This window comes from Podarcis cretensis (assembly GCF_951804945.1).
Source record: "Podarcis cretensis genome assembly, chromosome: 8".
Lineage (NCBI taxonomy): Eukaryota > Metazoa > Chordata > Lepidosauria > Squamata > Lacertidae > Podarcis > Podarcis cretensis.
Window position 1 is genome coordinate 19,640,758 of NC_137177.1, and position 18,926 is coordinate 19,659,683.

At 45.3% G+C, this 18,926-nt stretch overlaps 2 protein-coding genes across 4 annotated transcripts in view; one reads left to right on the plus strand and one right to left on the minus strand.

Annotated features, from left to right (window-relative positions):
* The window catches only part of ETV2 (ETS variant transcription factor 2), a 226,159-nt gene that overhangs the window by 14,405 nt on the left and 192,828 nt on the right, over positions 1–18,926 (minus strand). The gene's annotated exons all lie outside the window — the stretch shown is intronic.
* LOC307221545 (retroviral integration site protein Fli-1 homolog) overlaps positions 14,340–18,926 on the plus strand; it is a 29,704-nt gene continuing 25,117 nt past the window's right edge. For all 3 annotated transcript variants that reach the window (XM_079986169.1, XM_079986170.1, XM_079986168.1), the window contains exon 1: positions 14,340–14,493. In XM_079986169.1, the coding sequence (XP_079842295.1) occupies positions 14,476–14,493 (18 nt within the window). In that variant the 5' untranslated portion in view covers positions 14,340–14,475. The remainder of the gene's footprint in view (positions 14,494–18,926) is intronic.

The following is an 18,926-nucleotide window of genomic DNA, read 5'->3' on the forward strand; positions in this document are numbered from 1 at the left end:
AGTCCGCCTATCGGGACGAGGTGGAGCGGCTCTGTGTTTGGTGTGGAGAGAACAATCTGGCTCTTAATACAGCTAAGACCAAGGAATTGGTGATGGATTACAGGACAAAAAAGGCGGTCATTCAGCCCTTGTATATCAACGGGGAACGGGTGGAGAGGGTGGCGGAATTCAGGTTTTTGGGAGTGACTATCGATCAGGGCATGACTTGGAGCGCAAATACCACTGCTCTGGTGAAGAAGGCTCAGCAGAGAATTTATTTCCTCAGACTTTTAAAGAAGAACAATCTGAGTGAGAAACTGCTGGTGTCCTTCTACCGAGGCTCCATAGAGAGCATTCTCACATACTGTATTTGTGCTTGGTTCTCCAGTTGTACAGCTAGGGAGAAGAAGGTGCTCCAGAAGGTCATAACCACAGCCCAAAGGATTATTGGTCATCCTCTCCCATCTTTGGAAGAACTGTACGGTTCCCGTTGTCTTAGGAAAGCAAACAACATCCTGCAGGATGCATCTCACCCGGGATACAGTCTGTTTGCACTACTGCCTTCTGGCAGGAGATATAGAAACATCAAGTCAAGGACAAATAGACTGAAAAATAGTTTCTATCCAAGAGCTGTGGCCTTTTTGAATGCTGTAACTCGATAGTGTGACCTGGGAGTTTGATGGGTGTGGGTGTGGGTGTGGCTGGAATGTGGTTTGTTTGGTTGTTGTTGCTGTTTTGCTTTTGTTGTTTTTTTAAGGGATGACATCCAATTTCGTTGCACTGTGCAATGTTGCACTTGTGTAATGACAATAAAGAATCTATCTATCTATCTATCTATGTAACCTGAGGTACCACTGTATGATAATTCACATGTTGCAATCTACACACGCTCTGAGTGGAAATTTCAACAAAGAAGCATCTTATTTTTTCTTTTTTGGGGGCGTTCACAATCTGTGTGAAATGCGTTTATTGCTGTAGTTTAACAACTCTGTATTGATCCTTACAGTGTAAGGGAATCAGCAGCCATTGCTTGACCTTTGGTCGTGATGGAAAATCTTTGTGACCCCAGGAGGCTATGGGTGTAATGAAGGGAGAAAAGATGATTTCATGGTTCCTTTCATGGCAGCTGATGATTCTTCAACATCAACTTCGTTGGACTGGCCATGTTGTGTGGATGCCTGATTATCGTCTTCCAAAGCAACTACTCTATTCCGAACTTAAAAATGGAAAGCGTAATGCTGGTGGTCAATAAAAGAGGTTCAAAGACTCACTCAAGGCAAATCTAAAAAAATGTAGTACAAACACCGACAACTGGGAAACACTGGCCTGTGAGCCTTTACCAAAGGGGTCATGGGCTTTGAAGACGCTCGAACTCAGGACAAAAAGGAGAGAGAAACGCCCTAAGAGGAAGGCACGCTTGGCAAACCATCACTATGATCAACTCCCGCACAGAAACATATGTACCCACTGTGGAAGAATGTGTGGATCCAGAATTGGCCTCCACAGTCACTTACGGACTCACTGTTAAAACCATGTTTATGGATAAAATCACTCGTGCTGCCGATAAAAATCGTGCTGCCGATAAAAATCACTCGTGCTGCCCTGCCTCACAAAAAGGAACACAAAACGTGAGGCTGGGCATGTCTGCTCAGAAGCAGATCCGACAGAGGTTAGTGGGACTTGCTCTCAGGTAAGTGGGTAAAAGACTGGAGCCAAGTCAAACACACACACACACACACACACACACACACACACACATTTTATTTCTAAGGTGGAAAATAGGTGTGTTAAATTGGTTTGTGAATTGGGATTGCTTTATTCTATAGTAGGGGTGGCTAACCGGGGTCCCCACACATTTTGACATGTTCATACACTCAGGACACATACAAACACACAGCCTCCCTCCCCATCCCACAGGGGGGTTACAACAATATGAAAATACAATATTAAAACCATTTGGAAAGCAAAGAAGAGAATAGCGTGTACGTTTAACAATGTACATAAAATAATGTGCCCTGTTGTGCTGCTTTTATTTCTCCTTTAAAATATTTACTTATTGTTAAATTTAGATCCTGCCTGTTCTGCCAAAGGAGCCCAGAGCAGCAAAGAGCAAGTGATAACATACTTAAATTTTTTTTGAAATAAATTGAAATAAAAGATGCAGACCGGGAAAGTTCTCAACTTAAAAGCCTGGTTGAAATAGGAAGGTCTTCTTCAGAAGGGGACAAAAAAAATAACAGAGGTGGCACCTGTCTAATATTCAAGGAGCTGGTGCCACAGCACTAAAGGCCTGATTCTGACATTGTGTGGAATGAACCTCCGAGTAAGGGACAATCTGCCAGAAGCCTTCTCCTTCAGAGCTCAGTGATCGATTGAATATATAAGTGGCGAGACGATCCTTCAGGTAAAAGTAAACAGAAACAACTATACAATCTGAGCGGGGGGCAGGGTGTGTTTAAGAGGCTGGAGAAATACATTGGTTCATAAGAGTTTGCAAAATCCAGAGTTCAGCAACAAGAACCAAAATGTCTCAGAAACTTGGCGAGCTTTCAAGTTCTCCAGAAGCTTCGTTCATTGGGCAAGAGGCTTTGTGTAACAACTCGCCTGATGAAGCATTCTGGAGAACTCAGTAGCTTGTGACTTTGGGGTTGGTCCCCTAATGGTACTGCCCAACTCTGGGTTCTTAAAATGTATATGCTGGGGACTAAAATGATGTCAGAGTTGGGGAGGGGAGCTTTCCACATGGGGTTGCCGCCGCCGTGGAGAAGGCCCCTTCCCCTGCCATTGCTACTTGCCCCACTTCAGAGGGCAGGAGAACTCTGACCACAATTTCAGTCCTCTGGGCCAGCATCATGGTGAACAGATCGCTCTGACCTTCTGCGTAGAGCACATGCAGTCAATTGAAGCCAGATGGTCTCTGCCCTCAGGCTTGCAACTGCAGCACACAAAAGGAAAAGGGAGTGAGGAGGGAAGAGGAAAAATGCAAACACAGTTCCTTGCCAGTTATTAAAGTTACATAGTCATTTTTTCATCCCCAGGAGAGCGCCACATCATGCATTCTACTGGGTGTCAGGGTGGGGGAAGTACTTCTCAAAGTCCTGGCAGCTCAGAAGAGAGAGTGCCAGATATCTCTCAGTCATTAGCTCCCATTGAGATAACAAGCACCCCACCCACCTTGAGCCATTAACAAGCAATCTTCCTCACAAAGGAAGTGGCTGGCTGGAGATGCAAAAGAGGTAGCAAGAGAGCATTCAGGTTCTAAGGCTTAGTTGCTGTCGTTCTGCACAAGCGGCTCTCTGTGTTTGAAACAGACTGTGAGTGCATCTTTGCGTACACACACACACACACAGAGAGAGAGAGAGAGAGAGAGAGAGAGAGAAATTACACCACACCTCATCTCCCCAGCCTGTCTTTTTCTGTGGAAGGCAAGAGAGCAACGATGGTCAGGCCAGTTGCACAACCCATAGAGATAGATCAGCCCCCTTGAACAGCCCGAAACCACAAACCCACAGATTGTGTAAAGGCTTGAGATTGGGTAAGAGAGAAGAGGATTGCCCTCTACCCTAACTGGAACCCAGCTCTGCAAAAAAAAAAGAAAGAAAGAAAGAAAAAGCCCTCGCTGTGGGATCCTTGTTCCTTAATAGCCCTGGATCCAAATCTTTAATCCAAGCACAGGGAAAAGCTTTTCAGTCTGAGGGCCATGTTGCCTTGTATGGAACCTTCTGGGGGCCACATGCTGCTGGGTGGGTGTAGCCAGGGGCCAAAGTAGATGCAGAGCAATACCAGCCACACACAAAGCAGAGGTTTCTACACCTGCAACTATCCATGTTCAATCTGCCCAAGGGCATGATGGCAGGCACATGCATTCAAAGGGAGCACGGAGCAGGACCACAAGGCGCATGACCTAAGAAGAGAGGGTGTGGCCTAGAGAAAACCCCAAAGAGGGGCCGGATTCTTCCCCCACCATCCTCAGGCCTGAGATGCCCTCCCCTGCTTCCAACCCCTCTCAGTGGCTAGATAGGGCCCTACTTTCCACCTCTCCGCAGTAACTTTTGGCAAACCTCATTTCCCATGATCCTAGCAGGAACTTCGGAAACCCCAATAAAATGGGGAAGGGGGAGTCAGAGAGAGAGAGAGAGAGAGAGGGCCTGACCCTGCAACCCCTCCACTCTCAGCCCCTTCCCCTGTCAGGGAATCTCAGGGGAGGGGTGGGTGCCTCAGCCTGAAACTGCAGCGTGAGGTTATGCAACGGCCCCAGCACTGAGGCAAGGAGTGCACAACATCGACCGGAAACCACAGGGCCCCACGCCTCCCCACAAAGCACAAACCAGGTGCAACACAGCTCAGGGGACGAGGAGGGGCGGGTAAAAGACTCTGAATAGTAAGGCTGCTCCTTTCTGAGGCTGCCGCTGGGCAATCTTGGAGAGCAGGGCCTCTGGCACAGGAACCTTTCATCCAGCATCACTAAGTGGTGTTATGGTGCACCAAAGTGTGGCTCCATGCCGCTCCTTTTGCAGAGAGAGCCACGGCGCCCAGACACATAAACAAGCCGGTGAAAGAGATGCTATGCCTTCCAGTTAAACTTTCCCATACAGTGGTACCTCGGGTTAAGTACTTAATTCATTCCGGAGGTCCGTTCTTAACCTGAAACTGTTCTTAACCTGAAACACCACTTTAGCTAATGGGGCCTCCCGCTGCTGCTGCACCACCGGAGCACGATTTCTGTTCTCATCCTGAAGCAAAGTTCTTAACCCAAGGTACTATTTCTGGGTTAGCGGAGTCTGTAACCTGAAGCGTATGTAACCTGAAGCATATGTAACCCAAGGTACTACTGTATATTTCCCAGCATTCGTTAGCAGCAGGGTGGGGAGAGAAAGAAAAAAGCAGGGGTGCCCAAACTTTTTTCAAAGAGGGCCAGATTTGAAGTTGCTGAGCTTTTTTTCTAGGGTTGGGAAAGGAAAGTGACCGGTAAAGTGAGATGGGCAGATCCACACTATATATTTAATAATAATAATAATAATTAATAATAATAATTATTTATTTATACCCCGCCCATCTGGTTGGGCTTCCCCAGCCACTCTGGGCGACTTCCAAAAAAATATTAAAATACTGTAGTACATCAAACATTAAAAGCTTCCCTAAACACATGACTTCCCCCAAGGAATCCTGGGAACTGTAGTTTTTTTAAGGATGCTGGGAATTGTATTTCTGTGTGGGGGAAATCAGGCTGAGTGCACATTAGATAACCAATGTTGTTCAATCTCTCTGCAAACAGATCAGGCTGATTGCTCATTAAGCAAGTGTCTGGAAGCGGTCCACATCTCCCCATATCTCCCAGGACCACAGCAGTTGGCATGATATCATTAACCTTAGTTTTACCCTTCCTTTGTTCCACTTCATTGGCTACTACTGGAAAGTCGGCAGGAGCTTTTGAGCGAAATTATGTCACAGGTCTGCATTATAGAAAGGTTATCAGCACAAACGGAAAGGAGAGGTGGATTTGGTACCGTTGCATGTTTAAAACGTGAAGTATTTGCTTCCAAGTGGGTTCCCCAACCCCCATTTTAATGTTGTGAAGCTGCTCTATGAGCAGAAGAGTGGCATCCAAATAATAAATTGACGTGATCGACTGGTGTCATGGCAATAGGAGTGCCTGATGCTACGTTTCCCTACAGCAGGCATGGCGATCGCCAGAGTTTAACGACTATCTTTTTCAAAACCGTCTCAGTAGGATAAAGCTAGCCTGTCAGATCATTCAGATTAACACTGCGACATTTCTGAATATTGTCGTTCTTATTAAAAACAGCACACCACATCACCTTTGTTCAGAAATTGCTGTTTTCCTAAGTGTTGGAAGAAAAAGAAGAGTACAGATTTCTAAGGAGAGTTTGCCCTCGATGAGATGCATGCGGGTCAAACAATTGAGCTAGAACGGACTTTCAGAGTCTTTTCATATCACTGCTTTTCAAATTCCAAATGTACTTGTGGCTGCGATTCAGAATCTTGTGGACACCCAAGTACTTTGAGAGAGAAAAGGGCACATTGTGTAGCACCCTGCTTGTGGTTAACGCTTAGCTGGAATGAAATATTCAACGCAGCAATAGAGAAATTAAAATAATAATTTATTTGTCAGACAAATAAATATGAGGCACAGTGGTATATGGTTACCAAGCTCTGGCCTGGCCTCCTGCCATTCTGGCCAGCACTTATATTTCCTTAATCCAGCCCCCTTGCTCCTCCTGTGGCTGCCTCTGTCCAATCAGCCTGGTTGAAATTCCTATTGGCTGTTTGCTAGAACCAATCACAAAGGATACACCCATTTCCTCTTGTCCTTTTATGGGAAACAAAAAGCTATATATTCTTCTATCTATAAATGACAAATAAGTAGTAATATATCTTACATGTGTCTCAACAAGGAACCTTAATTACCAGCTCACCTCGCCCTATTGCCCTCCAAAACAGATGGTTAATCTTAATTTTTTATCTTAAACAGATGTCAAGGATCATCATTGAAAGATCTCCTTCCTTTGGAGGTCTCTAAACAAAAGCTTGACAACCATATGTATGCTCTAATGATGTTTCCTGCTTGGCAGGGGGGGCTGGTGGCTGGTGGCTGATGGCCCCTGTGATCTCTTCCAACTATATGAAATAAGAATCTAGCATAAGGATTTAACATTTCTTAGCTTCTAATTCCTTTGCATAATTACATTTAAGCCAATATATTTAATACATAACATAGATAGCTTTTTAAAAGGAAAAGAAATCTTAAAAGGATCTCAGTTTAAGAAAGAAACAACTTTAGAAAAAGACTTCCCAAAATACTCTCTTCCTTTCTGCCAGCTAGATGCTTTTCCATTGCTCTTGACCTTTGAACCTTAGGAAAATATGGCTCAAGTTGAATGGGAGGCACATGGTTTTATTTTACTATTTACCCACTCTTAATTATGTTTTTCTCTGCTTTTTTATCTTCTGTAATATGTAGAGTCAGTGTAACCTTGGCTGTCAGCCTGTAATTCCCTTTGACTTTGAGAATTGTTTTCTGCTATAAATCAGGGGGCCCCCTTGTCAAGGAGGAAAAACATTGCCAAGGTTCTTAGGCAGCTGCTCTTCTGCCTGGCATGAAACATTTGAAGATCTTTAAGCTCATTTTAAAATACAGGCCCTGATCAAGCCTCAATAAAAATGCAGGCTATGATTAGATGCCTCAATTGAACATTCAAACTCTCCAGCCGCAGGGCTTATCCACACTTAACTTTGCTCCGTATTTCTAGATTTCCCAGGTCCCGGTCCAAGCAGTGTTTTTTATCCCAATGCTTTGCTTGGAAAATCACGTTTTACCCCTGATTCAGAGGAAACAGCCACCGAGTTTTCCGTGGGTTGCCATTTGCTCCGATTCAGCAGTAAAATATGGGAAAAGGCCAGGACTAAGAAAAAACAACTGCTCGGAAACAGACCTTTCAAGCCTAAACCTGTGCCTAGAAAGTGTGGCACAAAGGGAAGTGTGGATGAGTCTGCAGTCTAATATATTAAATTCTGAAACCAACTCTTCTGGGGTGGGTGGTGGTGGAATTTAGACTATGTTTTTTGCTTTCCACCTTCTCCCAAACACAGTAAAATTGGTGTCGTCTTCCAGCCTTTGCTGGACAAGGTTCAAGGGAGGTGCAATCCAAAGTTACTTTGCTGACAATCAACACCCGCCAAGAGCATTCACATACCAGAAATTTAGATTTGCACAATTAAAAGGGATTAAAGCACTCCTGAGCGGCAAATCCACTAGAGAGAGAGAGAGAGAGAGAACGCGCAAAAAACAGACTTTTGCAGTTAGGAAAGTCACGAAAAACTATTGATTAACAGGATGATGCATAACTGTCCCGCAAGAAATCAGGATGAATGGCCATCATCATGGAACTTACCTGCAAACAAATGCTCAGTCAGGACCAGGCATCGTCAAACTTCTGTGTAAGCTTCATGAAAGAAAATCAGGATAGCTACTCAATAAACATCTTGTCTACTTTCTGTTCTAACTTGGGGAGAGGCACTTTGGATAACAGAACGGCATGGCTCAGAATAATATCAGACCTACATTCTATGGCCTGGACCTAGATTCACATCAAGAGTCAAATTAAGCTAGTGAGAGGGGATATACATTTTAAAATACGTGTGAACATATATCAGACCCTCCAAGTGTCCCTATTTTCCAGGGCCGTCCCTGATTTAGAGAAGCTGTCCCGGTTTCTGATTTGATTCCGGAATTTTCCACTTTTCCTTAGGATGCCCCTATTTTCATTGGAGAAATATTGGCGGGTATGGAGTTACCTGACCCCTGAGCTGTCTGAAGGCAAACCTGTATAGGAAAGGGGTTTTTTTAATGTTGAATGTTTTATTATGTTTTTATATATGTTGGAAGCTGCCCAGAGTGGCTGGGGCAACCCAGTAAGATGTGTGGGGTATAAATAGTAAAATTATAATAATGGAATGGGACGTCCTTATTTTCACCAGAGAAATGGTGGAGGGCATGCAGACATATGTTAGCTCACGCTGAGGTCTGGAACTACAGAGGAATTGGCGTGGTTGCTTATTTTCTACCCAGGCCCTAAGTCAGGGCTGGGGATCATGTGACCCTCCAACTATTGCTGCACTACAACTCCTATCAGCCCTGACCATTACCTATGCTGGATGGGGAATACGGTCATCGGAATGCAGCAACACCTGGATGGCGCTCTATACCTGCCCTAGCCTTTGAAGTACCGTATTTTTTGCTCTATAAGACTCACTTTTTCCCTCCGAAAAAGTAAGGGGAAATGTGTGTGCATCTTATGGAGCGACTGCAGGCTGCGCAGCTATCACAGAAGCCAAAACAGAAAGAGGGATTGCTGCTTTCACTGCGCAGCGATCCCTCTTGCTGTTCTGGCTTCTGAGATTCAGAATATATTTTTTTCTTGTTTTCCTCCTCCAAAAACTAGGTGCGTCTTGTAGAGCGAAAAATACGGTAGCTTGTAATGTGCTTTAGTTAGGCTTATACTGATAGCGTATCCTTTAGGCTGGCTAGAAACTAGGTTGCTTCCGAATACATACAGCACCTTTGAAAAGGCCGTAGCTCAGTGGCACAGCATATTCTCTGCTGCCAGCAGGTCCCAGGTTCAATTGGCAGCATCTCCACATAGGGTTGGGAATATCCCCTGCCTGAAACCCTGGAGATCCGCTGCCAGCCAGTGTAGGCAGTACTGAGCTAGATGGACCAAGCGTCTGACTCAGAGTCAGGCTATGTTCCTATCAAAATTTGGCCCGTTCTCTTACTGATTCTACAGCGGTGGGATGTTAGTGCTCCAGGTGTGTGCACCAGGCTTCTTTGGGAAGGACTGTGGCTCAGGGCCAGAGCCCCTGCTTTGCATGCAGACGGTTCCACATTCAGTCCCCAGCACCTCCACGTAGGGCAGAGGGAGATTTCTGGCAGGGACCTTGGAGAGCTGCTGCCAGTCAGTGCAGGCAATATTGAGCTGGATGGCTGAATCGTCTGACTCCATATAAAACAGTCTCCTGTGTTCCAATCCAAGAAGCTAAGTTCGAACATGAGTTTGTGCATCTCTGCTTTTAGAGAATAAACCATCTTCCTGGTTTTTGTTGGGAGCTTCCCTCTTGGTCCTTCTTGCAATAAACAAATAATCATCGAAACGGCCTTTCTGAAAATCTGGCAGTCCTGTTGTAGAAAGAGGTCTTCTTTTCCTCTTCGCATGCTGTGTTTCACCGCCAACGAAATCTCCCATTTCTTTCTGCCTCCGTTCTCCCGACTTCTTGTCCCGCTTTGCAATTTGAAGTTGAACAGACAGAGAGAGAGAGAGAGAGAGAGATTATCAGCACAAACGGAAAGGAGAGGTGGATTTGGTACCGTTGCATGTTTAAAACGTGAAGTATTTGCTTCCAAGTGGGTTCCCCAACCCCCATTTTAATGTTGTGAAGCTGCTCTATGAGCAGAAGAGTGGCATCCAAATAATAAATTGACGTGATCGACTGGTGTCATGGCAATAGGAGTGCCTGATGCTACGTTTCCCTACAGCAGGCATGGCGATCGCCAGAGTTTAACGACTATCTTTTTCAAAACCGTCTCAGTAGGATAAAGCTAGCCTGTCAGATCATTCAGATTAACACTGCGACATTTCTGAATATTGTCGTTCTTATTAAAAACAGCACACCACATCACCTTTGTTCAGAAACTGCTGTTTTCCTAAGTGTTGGAAGAAAAAGAAGAGTACAGATTTCTAAGGAGAGTTTGCCCTCGATGAGATGCATGCGGGTCAAACAATTGAGCTAGAACGGACTTTCAGAGTCTTTTCATATCACTGCTTTTCAAATTCCAAATGTACTTGTGGCTGCGATTCAGAATCTTGTGGACACCCAAGTACTTTGAGAGAGAAAAGGGCACATTGTGTAGCACCCTGCTTGTGGTTAACGCTTAGCTGGAATGAAATATTCAACGCAGCAATAGAGAAATTAAAATAATAATTTATTTGTCAGACAAATAAATATGAGGCACAGTGGTATATGGTTACCAAGCTCTGGCCTGGCCTCCTGCCATTCTGGCCAGCACTTATATTTCCTTAATCCAGCCCCCTTGCTCCTCCTGTGGCTGCCTCTGTCCAATCAGCCTGGTTGAAATTCCTATTGGCTGTTTGCTAGAACCAATCACAAAAGATACACCCATTTCCTCTTGTCCTTTTATGGGAAACAAAAAGCTATATATTCTTCTATCTATAAATGACAAATAAGTAGTAATATATCTTACATGTGTCTCAACAAGGAACCTTAATTACCAGCTCACCTCGCCCTATTGCCCTCCAAAACAGATGGTTAATCTTAATTTTTTATCTTAAACAGATGTCAAGGATCATCATTGAAAGATCTCCTTCCTTTGGAGGTCTCTAAACAAAAGCTTGACAACCATATGTATGCTCTAATGATGTTTCCTGCTTGGCAGGGGGGGCTGGTGGCTGATGGCCCCTGTGATCTCTTCCAACTATATGAAATAAGAATCTAGCATAAGGATTTAACATTTCTTAGCTTCTAATTCCTTTGCATAATTACATTTAAGCCAATATATTTAATACATAACATAGATAGCTTTTTAAAAGGAAAAGAAATCTTAAAAGGATCTCAGTTTAAGAAAGAAACAACTTTAGAAAAAGACTTCCCAAAATACTCTCTTCCTTTCTGCCAGCTAGATGCTTTTCCATTGCTCTTGACCTTTGAACCTTAGGAAAATATGGCTCAAGTTGAATGGGAGGCACATGGTTTTATTTTACTATTTACCCACTCTTAATTATGTTTTTCTCTGCTTTTTTATCTTCTGTAATATGTAGAGTCAGTGTAACCTTGGCTGTCAGCCTGTAATTCCCTTTGACTTTGAGAATTGTTTTCTGCTATAAATCAGGGGGCCCCCTTGTCAAGGAGGAAAAACATTGCCAAGGTTCTTAGGCAGCTGCTCTTCTGCCTGGCATGAAACATTTGAAGATCTTTAAGCTCATTTTAAAATACAGGCCCTGATCAAGCCTCAATAAAAATGCAGGCTATGATTAGATGCCTCAATTGAACATTCAAACTCTCCAGCCGCAGGGCTTATCCACACTTAACTTTGCTCCGTATTTCTAGATTTCCCAGGTCCCGGTCCAAGCAGTGTTTTTTATCCCAATGCTTTGCTTGGAAAATCACGTTTTACCCCTGATTCAGAGGAAACAGCCACCGAGTTTTCCGTGGGTTGCCATTTGCTCCGATTCAGCAGTAAAATATGGGAAAAGGCCAGGACTAAGAAAAAACAACTGCTCGGAAACAGACCTTTCAAGCCTAAACCTGTGCCTAGAAAGTGTGGCACAAAGGGAAGTGTGGATGAGTCTGCAGTCTAATATATTAAATTCTGAAACCAACTCTTCTGGGGTGGGTGGTGGTGGAATTTAGACTATGTTTTTTGCTTTCCACCTTCTCCCAAACACAGTAAAATTGGTGTCGTCTTCCAGCCTTTGCTGGACAAGGTTCAAGGGAGGTGCAATCCAAAGTTACTTTGCTGACAATCAACACCCGCCAAGAGCATTCACATACCAGAAATTTAGATTTGCACAATTAAAAGGGATTAAAGCACTCCTGAGCGGCAAATCCACTAGAGAGAGAGAGAGAGAGAGAACGCGCAAAAAACAGACTTTTGCAGTTAGGAAAGTCACGAAAAACTATTGATTAACAGGATGATGCATAACTGTCCCGCAAGAAATCAGGATGAATGGCCATCATCATGGAACTTACCTGCAAACAAATGCTCAGTCAGGACCAGGCATCGTCAAACTTCTGTGTAAGCTTCATGAAAGAAAATCAGGATAGCTACTCAATAAACATCTTGTCTACTTTCTGTTCTAACTTGGGGAGAGGCACTTTGGATAACAGAACGGCATGGCTCAGAATAATATCAGACCTACATTCTATGGCCTGGACCTAGATTCACATCAAGAGTCAAATTAAGCTAGTGAGAGGGGATATACATTTTAAAATACGTGTGAACATATATCAGACCCTCCAAGTGTCCCTATTTTCCAGGGCCGTCCCTGATTTAGAGAAGCTGTCCCGGTTTCTGATTTGATTCCGGAATTTTCCACTTTTCCTTAGGATGCCCCTATTTTCATTGGAGAAATATTGGCGGGTATGGAGTTACCTGACCCCTGAGCTGTCTGAAGGCAAACCTGTATAGGAAAGGGGTTTTTTTAATGTTGAATGTTTTATTATGTTTTTATATATGTTGGAAGCTGCCCAGAGTGGCTGGGGCAACCCAGTAAGATGTGTGGGGTATAAATAGTAAAATTATAATAATGGAATGGGACGTCCTTATTTTCACCAGAGAAATGGTGGAGGGCATGCAGACATATGTTAGCTCACGCTGAGGTCTGGAACTACAGAGGAATTGGCGTGGTTGCTTATTTTCTACCCAGGCCCTAAGTCAGGGCTGGGGATCATGTGACCCTCCAACTATTGCTGCACTACAACTCCTATCAGCCCTGACCATTACCTATGCTGGATGGGGAATACGGTCATCGGAATGCAGCAACACCTGGATGGCGCTCTATACCTGCCCTAGCCTTTGAAGTACCGTATTTTTTGCTCTATAAGACTCACTTTTTCCCTCCGAAAAAGTAAGGGGAAATGTGTGTGCATCTTATGGAGCGACTGCAGGCTGCGCAGCTATCACAGAAGCCAAAACAGAAAGAGGGATTGCTGCTTTCACTGCGCAGCGATCCCTCTTGCTGTTCTGGCTTCTGAGATTCAGAATATATTTTTTTCTTGTTTTCCTCCTCCAAAAACTAGGTGCGTCTTGTAGAGCGAAAAATACGGTAGCTTGTAATGTGCTTTAGTTAGGCTTATACTGATAGCGTATCCTTTAGGCTGGCTAGAAACTAGGTTGCTTCCGAATACATACAGCACCTTTGAAAAGGCCGTAGCTCAGTGGCACAGCATATTCTCTGCTGCCAGCAGGTCCCAGGTTCAATTGGCAGCATCTCCACATAGGGTTGGGAATATCCCCTGCCTGAAACCCTGGAGATCCGCTGCCAGCCAGTGTAGGCAGTACTGAGCTAGATGGACCAAGCGTCTGACTCAGAGTCAGGCTATGTTCCTATCAAAATTTGGCCCGTTCTCTTACTGATTCTACAGCGGTGGGATGTTAGTGCTCCAGGTGTGTGCACCAGGCTTCTTTGGGAAGGACTGTGGCTCAGGGCCAGAGCCCCTGCTTTGCATGCAGACGGTTCCACATTCAGTCCCCAGCACCTCCACGTAGGGCAGAGGGAGATTTCTGGCAGGGACCTTGGAGAGCTGCTGCCAGTCAGTGCAGGCAATATTGAGCTGGATGGCTGAATCGTCTGACTCCATATAAAACAGTCTCCTGTGTTCCAATCCAAGAAGCTAAGTTCGAACATGAGTTTGTGCATCTCTGCTTTTAGAGAATAAACCATCTTCCTGGTTTTTGTTGGGAGCTTCCCTCTTGGTCCTTCTTGCAATAAACAAATAATCATCGAAACGGCCTTTCTGAAAATCTGGCAGTCCTGTTGTAGAAAGAGGTCTTCTTTTCCTCTTCGCATGCTGTGTTTCACCGCCAACGAAATCTCCCATTTCTTTCTGCCTCCGTTCTCCCGACTTCTTGTCCCGCTTTGCAATTTGAAGTTGAACAGAGAGAGAGAGAGAGAGAGAGAGAGAGGGAGAGAGAGAGAGAGAAGGCTCGCAAACCAATTGATGCTATTAAAAAAAAAAAGTTTCAGAGCTTGCAAGCTTGGTCACACCAATAGGAAACCAGCCCTAGCGGCTTGTGTGACTTCACTTCCCAAAATTAGACACACACACACACATACACACACACACACACCCGAGCCCTGTTCATCCGGCCCCCTGTGCAAGATCAGCCCCTGCCAATGCAACTGAGCCAAGCGCCCATGGAACTCTAGGCGGGAAGCAGCAGGTACAGGCAGGCGTGCCATGGATTGCACCATCAAGGTAAGTTCTGGAGATGTTCCTCCATCTTCGTCAGCAGCTGGCTCCCTGGCCCCCTTCTCTGTCTCAGGCTTGCACCAAGCTAGTCTCTGGTTCAGTTCCTCTCTCTCTCTCTTTCTCATACACACCCGGCTCCAGAAACAGGGGCCCCCTCCGCTCTTTCCTTCTGGTACAAAAAAATTTCCTCTTCCTTCCCTTTCGCGGCGGTTGATGTCTCTGAGCTTTTAAAAAACCCAAACCAAACCACCACAAGAGACGCCTTGAGCTCTGAATGGGAGAGTTCCCTTCTACTGCACGGCTTGACCGGCCAAGAGATAGAAGATGGGGGTGAAATGGGGGACCCCCCACAAAAAACTGTCATGCGTGGAGACAGTCCTCTCCGCCATATCATCATGGTGACAGCAGGAAGAGGATATTCCTACAGGGGTGCCTGTACTGGCCTGCCAAACCCCAAGAATTTCAGGGATGGAGTCCAAGTTTTGGGGTGCTTCAGCCTCCCCCCCCCAAAAAAACTGGAGGTACTCCTCTTCATAAAAGGTCAGTTCATTTTTCCTTTTGCATTTCAGGGGTTATCAGCTTGTACACTGGTTTGCCTTTCCCGACTTTACCTTTCTCCGTGATCTTTTAATTTTTTAATTTTCCTTTCAACCGCATATTCACGCAGGTCCATGGATGCTTTTAGGGCTTTGCAGATTCTTTCTCTAAGCATCCACTTCCATTCACAACCCTGTCACATTAAGATGTGCTTTTGTCCACCATGGGTGTGTTCTTGGCAAAACCAGCAGATCTTTTGATTTGGTTTGAACCCTTTCAGGTTGTTTGAGACTGAATGTGCATGGCTTGTGTTTCTCCAACCACCCAAAAGGCATGTATTTAAAAGAGGAAAGAGAGAAATGAAGCTCTTGAAAGATTTGTAGTCATTTTTGGTTTGGCATTGCTGTCTCTATTGGTGGGGGGGGGCATTCTGTGTTTGGGCTGGGTTGTAGATTAGTACTGGACTGCTCTAGTTTTCAAAAACAAGGAACACTGAGCCATTTTTGTTAGGGCTGCAACCTGGCAGGGTGGAAGTAAGATTGGGCACCTCCTGAACTTGGACCCAGATTCTGACAAGGTCAGCACTGGCAGTTTCCCTTTGACATTATTCACTGCTTTGTGTTGTTGAGACAGTTTCAGCAAATATTCAGTTAGTACGCCGCCACCCTGCCTCTTCCAGGTTAAAGAGGCCACTGAGCCTGATGTCTTGCTTTACAAAACCCTGGAGCCAATGGCGCTGATTTTACATCTGTCCCAAGAGCCCTCTGGGAATGTTGTAGTTTGAAATGCAAGTTAATTTACATGTCTTGAGTAGAGGCATCTCACTCCTCTTCTAAGGCGACTATCTTTGCGATGTTTGGTGAGAGTTCTGTAGGAAGCAATCTGTGGCCATTGAAAGGGTGGATCTATTTTGGGGTTTTTTAAAAGTTTAGGGTACAATTTTATTTTTTAGGATTTTAAATGGTGTTGCTAACTGAACAGGGAGGGGAAAAAAGAGGACCTAATTCCTTGCTCCTGTTTCTTGATTGGCTGAAGTAAGCAGGAAATAAAAATGTTCACCTGCTAAGGTCTCTGGATCAAGCTGCTGTTAAGAGGCACAGAGGAAGAATGGCCTCAGGGATCATCTATTAAATATGAAATGTTTAATAGTATAAGCACTGGTGCCAAGGGAGCATTTTCAGGTAGAGTCCTAGTAGTAGGCCAGAATATTTGGTAAAGAGCACGATTCATGGGTCAAGCTCACAACTTGTTTTCCCTTTTACTGACTCTGCCCCTGGGCCTTTAGAAGCATCTTGACCTACACAAAACCATGGGGGAAATTCTGCATGCCAAACTTCAGTTAAACAAAGCAGTGGGAAACCTGTGGCTCTCCATACAGTTGATGGACTCCAACTCCCATCAGCCCCGGGGCCAGGGATGATGGGGGTTGTAGTCCAGCAACACCTTGAGGTCCCACAGGTAGAAATGGCGACACCTGTATAGCTATCACCTAGAAACCGAAACTTCTGCTAAACCGTGGGTTCACTAGTTAAGCTGCTATGTCTTCGCTTTACTCCCTCTTCGCTTTCTTCCAGATTTTGGGAGACTAATACTTGGCTGGTTTCTTTGTTTATTTTATGATGACATTTACGTCTCAACTTTCCATCAAATAGCTCAAGCTGGTGTATGGGTTCCCCATTTAAAGCTCACAAGAACCCTGTGAGGTAGGTTAGGCCTTGAGAAAGAGCAACTGGCCCAAGGTCACTCAGTGTGCTGGGTAGGGATTTGAACAGCTCTTAGTGTGACGCTCTAATCACTTTGCCATGCTAGATCTCTCAGGCTGCCTTCAACAGGTGTATGTCGGGCAGAAATCCAACAGGAGAAGCTTTCTCCTCACATGGAGGGATAGGGAAAGGCTTCATTTATTGGATGAAGCCCGTGATGCAGCTGTAAAAAAGGGACCATTATAGGGGGAAGTAAGGCAGCCAGGCTGGAGGGCAGTTGTCCCATATTAATTAAGAATGAGTGCTAGGGTGCGATCTGGTGTATATAACACACCAAAGCCTGTCTAGATCACTGTCTCTTATAACAGAGGTGATAAAGGATAGAGATACACACCTCCACACACTTTTGCTTCTCGCTACCCAGAAAGAAACAAAGAAACCTTGGATCCCTGCTGGGTACGCACCACACATTTAAAGCCCTTTGCTCCTCTCACAAAATCCTGGGAACAATAGCTTACCCCTCACATAGCTACAATTCCCAGCAGCCTTAACAAACTACCGGTACACCCTAAACAGACTACATTTTGCGGGGGGCGGGAAGCCATGTGCTTTAAATGTATGGCAGACAAGGGTTCCCAATTTTAATTTATTTCAACTATACCACAGACGGCCAGTTCACGCTGGTCCGTTGGCAACCTTTAGCAAGCTGCTATGCTATGCTTGATTTGGAGTGGGAAGGTACAACAACAGTTCTCTTTTATCATTCTAGATCAGATCTTTAAAAAGCAAAAACAAACCCACAACCTGTTAACTTGGGGTGGGGAGCGGGGCGGGGCACTGCCATAGGAGCATGTTGCTGTTTATGTGATAAGGATCCTAGCGGGTTCAGCATGTGTACATTTACCCGATATAAGAGAAAACAATAGCTGGGGGAAGGGAGGCCTAGAAGTAACAGCACCCCCTCACCTCCAATATTCAGGATTTCGGTAGCCAAACAGGAAGCTGTGCCTCCACCGCTCCCCCCTGCCCTCCAGCTCCATCCTTTATTACAGAAGATAGGAGAGCTATTTAAAGCCCCCCTGGCTTGCAGGGCAGTTCTGAGCCTCGGGTCCCCATCAGGCAGGCCTTATCAGCAACAGCAGAGGCTTCCGGCTTTGCGGCCTCAGACTTCCTGCCTTTGCTTCCTGTGTTAGCTGTCCCACCAGCAACATCGAGCTACCATGATTGTCACACAACCCCTTACACCCCACCCCACGCCTGCCCGCCCCGCAATCGCCACCATCATCACAACCACATCAGCCAGACTGCCTCACGTTTCAACAACACACGCTGGTTTTTGTGCAGCGCAGAATCTAGGCTTGCTGTTTCTACACTTTGACAACACTGTTAGGAGTTTGAGGGTGCCAGAAACCTCTCTAAAGCCTAGATCAGGGGTTCCCAAACTGTGGTCCGGCAGTCCACAAACTTTTATTCAGGTAGTCTGTGGTGTCTCTGTAAAAAAGACAATTAAAAGTCACACGGCGTTTACTCCAGCACATTACAGTTGCTGCAGCAGGCAGATAAACCGCAACTGGCCCACGAAGACCCTCGGCAATTTCCAAGTGATCTCGGGTGGGGTGGGGAGTTTGGGAACTATTGCCCTAGATCCAGCAAGTGTTAAAATCCAATCAAGTCTCTCTAGCTTTCTGAACGCCTGGATCCAGCAAGTTTTATAAGCCAGGCTAGTTTCCTGTGTTGAGGCAATTGCCTAGGTGATGGGCAATTAGGAGAACAACGGATTAAGGGGCTTGGTGTGAGACAACAACAGACAAAAGCCAGAGTCTGGAACACAGTTTTGGGGGCTGTGATGTCAACTACAAGTAAAGCAGCATGCTGTAGAAAGAATCAGAGAGCAATGTTTGATTTCTGTTTGAATCCAAGGCTGCGGCAGTGGGAGAAGCAAAACTCTTTTGGGGTGTTCATGCTGTGAACCCTTCCAGCTCAGGCTGTATGTGTAAATAGACCATATATCCTGAAGGCACCACGGTCCCCACTGCACCTCAGTCCTGGGACCCCTGAAATGTCGCACCGCTCGGAGATTGGGGTTTTCGTGCAACAACAGTGAGAGAGATGGACCAATGGTTCTGACACAACACAAAGGAGCTTTCTGTGTTCCTAGTCTTACACACACACACACACACACACACACACACACACACA